At 46.0% G+C, this 6,000-nt stretch overlaps 1 protein-coding gene across 2 annotated transcripts in view; it reads left to right on the top strand.

Annotated features, from left to right (window-relative positions):
- Positions 1–246: 246 nt before the first annotated feature.
- Positions 247–6,000, top strand: part of MAPKBP1 (mitogen-activated protein kinase binding protein 1) — a 51,905-nt gene continuing 46,151 nt past the window's right edge. For both annotated transcript variants that reach the window (XM_033435741.2, XM_033435739.2), the window contains exons 1-2: positions 247–397; positions 946–1,168. In XM_033435741.2, coding sequence (XP_033291632.1) covers positions 1,052–1,168 — 117 coding nt within the window. In that variant the 5' untranslated portion in view covers positions 247–397; positions 946–1,051. The remainder of the gene's footprint in view (positions 398–945; positions 1,169–6,000) is intronic.

The following is a 6,000-nucleotide window of genomic DNA, read 5'->3' as shown; positions in this document are numbered from 1 at the left end:
TATCTGGGGGACCGGGCCTGATAATACCATAAAAGGCTTGGTTTTCTCAGTTCTGAAGCCGTGTTCTGCCGACCTTCCTCTAGCAACCATACTCGCGACTGCATTGTGCGGAATCCGTGGTTCTCAAGTCCCTTGCCCTCTACTTCCTAGACCCTTTCATTGGCTCCGCCCCTATAAGCAGTACTCGTCCACTCTGGGAACGCCCCCCCGCGTAGAGACCGCTCCCCCTAGCCTCTGCTCCTCCTACCCAGCTCGTAGCTGAGCCCAGGCGGTAGTTCGCGTTTTGAGCCGCTCGTGCCACCATAGCTGTTGCTGCCGCTGCCGCCGCGGAGCTGAAATCGCTGAGCGCGATGCCTGAGGGAGCTGCGAGCCGGGCGGCCCGCGCGGCCCGGGGCTGGTGAGGCTGGCCCCGAGTGGGGGCGCTGGCGAGTAGCAGGGGCTTCTGAGGGAGCGGAAAGTGAAAGGTTTAGGGCTCCTGCGGCTGGCCGAGAGCGAGCTCGGGAGGGTCGTGGGTGGGGGAGGGAGGCTCCCGTGGCAGAACGGGTTGCAGGGCCACAGCGAGCCCCGCCACGCTGAGTGTCCCTGCGGCCGCCAGCGCAGGTGCTGAAGGATCCCGTGGGACTCCTCGGTGGCCTCGGCGGCCTCCTTCTTTGGACACTGCAGATGCCATGAGAACAGTTGGGAATTAACGGGAATCAGACCGGCCACTAGCCCTTCTAGGGCCCATCCCATCCTTTCAGTTGAATGCCTCTGGCAGGTGTGGCCCAGGCGTTTCTTCGCAGCTCAGGCTTTTTAGCCCCCGTTTACAAGAGTCTGTCCTTCAGTCGTTGTAAGAAACAGCACTGGGCTTGAAGGTGGGGATCAGGTGAAGGGAGAGGGCAGTACCTAAAGATAAGAGCTGCAGACACGGCTAGGCGGAAGGTAAGGTGTCTTCTGCCATCTCAGGTCAGTGAGAGGGCATACTGGAAGGCCCTGTGGAGTGGGAAAGCAGTGCCGCTGTTGAGACAAGTCCTAAGATTGCGCCAGGAAGTGTCCCGGGGGGCTCCTCATCATGATGGCTGTGGAAGGGTCAACCATTACCAGCCGGATCAAGAACCTTCTGCGATCCCCATCCATCAAATTACGCAGGAGTAAGGCAGGAAACCGGCGAGAGGACCTCAGCTCCAAGGTGAGTCCTAGTATTGGGAGGCACCCCTTTCCTCCCCTACCCTCCTCTGCGCCATGTACATCTTTTACCTTACTCTTTCTTGGGAAGGAGGAGAACTAGAAGCTCACTTTGGCTCTGAAGGACCAAGTGTGCCCATCTCTGCCCCTCAAGAAAGCAATGAGCAAGCAGGGATGAGCATGCTGAGATTCATCTATGAAAAGGGAAGAACATGAGGAAGGCAACCCGGGTTCAGTTGTGGCCTCACTACAAACTAAGTCTGTGCTTGGGGAAGCCAGTTGATATGCTGTGACTCAGTTTTCCTTCTTGGAAGAGGGTAGTGGGACCACATATCCTGTGAAGGGCTAAGCTGCCACTAATGTAGCCGCAAGTGTTAGTGTCACAGCTGGGGTTATGTAAGACAGTGGTAGCAGAAAGAAATATGCTAAAACACCTAGTCGGAGGAATCGGCTAGGTAAATGCTCTTCCCTGGTGTCAAAACAAATTTACTTATCTATTCAAGAGACCTGAATTAATTTAACTGGAGTTTCTTGGCTTTTTAGGAATGGTAACATGCAAGGGGCCAAATATCTGCCAGCCAAGCAATTCTGGTTTGCCCTTGAACATTGTTTATCTCATTCACTATATCTCACCCTGCTGCAGAAGTTCCTCAGAGACCAAGTCCCTTTCCATCCCCTCCCATGTCTGGGTGTAGATGTTTATGCTTTCTTGAACTTTGTAGAGCCCCGCAAGTTTGGGAATACAAAAGTAGACTAATTTATTTAATTCCTGAGGGAACCTGGGGCCTTGTTGCCACAGGATCAGATTAGGCTTTTGTGTCTTATAAGCAGCCTGTAAACACAGTAGCCTTGTGTAGTGCAGGATTGCTACAGGGAGAGACATTTGAGACAGCAGCATTTTGTTGCCTTGCCTGTATCTCTTCAGAGATGAGTAAACCCAATGAGGAATGATTTAGAATGCTAATGTACAGCATGGCGGAGTTCTGGGAGGACTTAACTCAGATCCCTGTCCCTTAGCAAAACCTTACTTGGATTTGGTCAGAAGGTGAACACCTTTGCTGTATATTTCATTCAACAGGAATCAAAATTGGGCTCAAGGTTCCATGGCTGTGGAGATAGTGACTTTTCCGAGTGCTCTTATTAATCATTGTTCATAGTCTCCAGAGGCAGGAGAATGAGCCTGAAACATAGACACTGTCTTAGATTTGGCTCCATTCACTCATTTGTTGTGTTGGATCATTCTTAGTACTGTAAGCTCTCATATTCTTGGCTGGTAACTTGGCAATGACCAGCACCATTAGAGCCATCTTCGTGTCTCTTTGGTCTCTTTTTCTGAACAAGAATGGTATAGGTAATAGAAATGTATGATGGGAGTTTAGTCTTCAGTATTAATGCTTATTGTAACCGGATGGTACGGTTACCATTCTTTAAAATTTACCATGTCGTTCATCATTAATGCATTCTGCAAACGTTTATTGTGTGCCTATTATGTGTAGAATCAGCAATGAATAAAACACCATATCCTTGCCATCAAAGAGCTTGTGGCTGTCAGACATGTAAACAAATAATTACAACATGGTGTGGTAAATGCTGTCCTAGAAGTATGTATAAAGGTGTTAATGGCAGCACAGGGGAGGGAAACTAAATCAGCTTAGGGGGATTAGAAAAAACTTCACAGAGGAAGGGATGCTCGAACTATGAGTCCTGAGGCAAGAGAAGAGGAGAAGCTCTCAAGGGAAAACAGTGAAAAAAGGAATCCTTGGCATCACCATGAAACATCCCTGCTTCAAATAGGAATTCTGTGCTTCAGACTGCTTTAAATGGCTTTGTTTGTCCTAGAGCTGTGAATGAAGGAAATACTTAGCTAAAGTTGAATGACTCTTGAACAGTCTGACAGAGCAAGAGTGCTGGTGCATATCTTTAGCACCCAAAGTAGTAGCTGCCTTTGTGTGCCTCAGACCTTGCAGACGCCTGACTCCCCACACTCCTTACTGAAGACTCTACCTGAGATGATTCTAAAAGCCTGCCTTGTGGTAACCAACATTAAGACCTGGTGTACAAGGCTTTGTGAGTTGCTCTAATATGTGGTAGCTGTGGTAACAGTCAGAGAGTTTGTGCTTCATGGATAAATAACTCTGAAACAAAATTTGAAGACCAAAAGACATATGCCTTTTGTGTGGGATGGGGACAAAGAAGGAAGCGACAGAGGGCCTTTCTGCAGCTCTTAACCTCATATGGCCTGCTGCTTTGAATCATAACTGTTCCTGCTGTCTAAAGTAGGCTTTTCACCAAATTCTCCACTTATTTTTAGATCCAACTCTATATTTACTGGAGCCACAGGGCCTTCTCTGACTAGCCCTACTACCTTGGAACCAATCTCTAATTGTTCTTTTATGTATGTCTTCATTTGCTAAGGTCAGAGCCATGTTCTTTATTTCCTTTACATCACACTGTGTAGTACAGTGTAAGGAATGCACTAAATACTAAATGAATGAATGAATGAGAACAATTTAAAGATGTCAAATATAGTGAGGATAAACTTGAAATTCCATAAGAATAGGAAAAATGATCAGGAGGAGTTTGTGACCTCTTTAGAAGAGAAATCAAAATTAGGAAGAATAAAATGTGAAAAAAATAGAGATGTAGCCTATTTAGGTGTGAAGGGCATTAGCGAGAAAGGAAAGTAGTGCTCATTAAAGGCTTTTTAATTCAGGAGAGACCTAGTTAAAAATATGGTTAAAATATGGTTAAAAGCCAAAGTGAGAGTCAGTAGAGATGGGGATTTAAGTTATTAGAGAGAGTAGATGAGAGCTGAGGTTTGTATTAAACTTTCTCTAAGGGAGGGAAGGAAGTCTCTGCAGTGTAATAGAATTGGAAAAGAGTAATTTGAGGTTTTATGCCAGATCTGCTGAGTCTTGATGAAGTGTAACTCAAAGTTATCAGTTGTAAACACTCTTCAACTTCAAATCCTATGCAATTGTCAGTTCTTTTCTCTCATCTCAGTTGAACTGTGTTTTCTTTAAGAAGCAAATGTGTGTGCTCTTGATAGCTAACCCTCCCCCTCTTTTCTTAAGTTTCTGAAAGATTTTTATGTGGAAGGAGCTGGGTTGTTTTTCATTTTAACAAAGGACAGAAATGGACTGAAGCCAAGCAGGCAAGATTTAAATTAGGGATACAAAAGGATTGCCTGTGCTGGAGGGTTGTTAGGTTTTGAAAAAATGAGTGAGGGAGGTTTTGAAATCTTCTTCCTTATTAATAGCCATTAATACAATCCGAGTTATATATTATCCCTTTGGAAACGATGGACAAGGTGACTGCAACTTTCTTCTAGTTCTCAGTTTTTATTAATATAAGTCTAATTCATATCCTCCCCCCCCACCATTTCTTCCCCCAGTGTTTCTCCGGCCTGATTGTATGGTAGTGCTTTGAGCCTTTTAGTATGTGGCTGTAAGAAGAATTCGTGTAGGTGAGTTTCATAGAGAAGAAAAAAGTGGCAGTAATCTAATTTCAGCTTTGGATTAGTGTTTGAGCCCAGGTATTAGTATTGAGACTCTTTATTATGCCTATTTGGCAGTGAGGAGGCATATTCATTTTTTTAAAATATAAATTTATTTATTTACTTATTTATTTTTGGCTGCGTTGGGTCTTCGTTGCTGCACGCGGGCTTTCTCTAGCTGTGGCGAGCTGGGGCTACTTTTCGGTGCATGGGCTTCTCATCGCGGTGGCTTCTCGTGTTGTGGAGCACGGGCTCTAGGCGTGCAGGCTTCAGTAGTTGTGGCTCGCGGGCTTTAGAGTGCAGGCTCAGTAGTCGTGGTGCGTGGGCTTATTTGCTCTGCCGCATGTGGGATCTTCTCGAACCTGTGTGCCCTGCATTGGCAGGCAGATTCTTAACCACTGTGCCACCGGGGAAATCCTTTTTTCAAAGCATTTATGGATCACTGGCTGGCTCTAGCTTGATGGCGCTCAACTTGGGGGAGAGGTCAGGAGGGCAGTAAGACATCAGAATACCTGTGCAACTTTTTAAAAAATACGCATTCCTGGGCCCCATCCTATCTATATGGAATCGGAACCTCTGGGGGTAGAGTTTGTTAGTTGTGTATATATTAAGTTCCACCAGAAGCCCACTGCTGGTTTCAGCCCACCCTGAAATCTGTTGGCTTCATACCCAAGTCCTCATTGAGGCTTCTTGAGAATATATAAAGCTAGCCCAGTAAGTATACTCTTCTCCTTGAGTAGTTTGTTTAATCTCCATTGTATCTTCTGGACTGATTGCTCTGTTAAACTGCTGTATCAGGGATAGATCTGAGAGAAGTGCCCTGTTGTAGGGTAAGATGTAAGGAGCTGGTCATTGCCTTACTTAGATCAGCAGGAATTTCCCTTGGGGGCAGAAATAGGAAAACTTTATGATAATATCCCTGAGTCCTAGCCAGTTTTTTTGTCACCATTCCACTACCCACTGCCCTTGGGACTCATAGCAACCAAGAGTTTTTAGTGTATAATACATACTCTCTGGGCTCCCCACTTAGAATAGATGACCGAGAGTAGAGGCCTCTGTGGCCAGCAGCCCTGCCCCTTACCTGTCTTTGTGAGTGAACTTGGGCAAGTTCTTGTTGAGTTTTCTGTCTATGATATAGTCTTCAGTTAAGGCTTGTGAAGTGTCTTGAGCTCCTCAGAACAGATGGTGTACAGGGAAAAGTGTGAGGTGTTCTGGTCTTGTTCCTTTGATCTCCATTTCCTTTTCCTTCCGGTGCCTGCAGCTGCCCTCAGCCTTCAAAGTAAGTCTCACTGGAGAGAGAGGATTCTTCTCTCTGCAGCCCAACACCTCTTGCTTTGCTG

This window comes from Orcinus orca, chromosome 2 (genome assembly GCF_937001465.1).
Source record: "Orcinus orca chromosome 2, mOrcOrc1.1, whole genome shotgun sequence".
NCBI lineage: Eukaryota > Metazoa > Chordata > Mammalia > Artiodactyla > Delphinidae > Orcinus > Orcinus orca.
The sequence above is the reverse complement of the archived record's forward strand: the minus strand, read 5'-3'. Positions and strand labels throughout refer to the sequence as shown.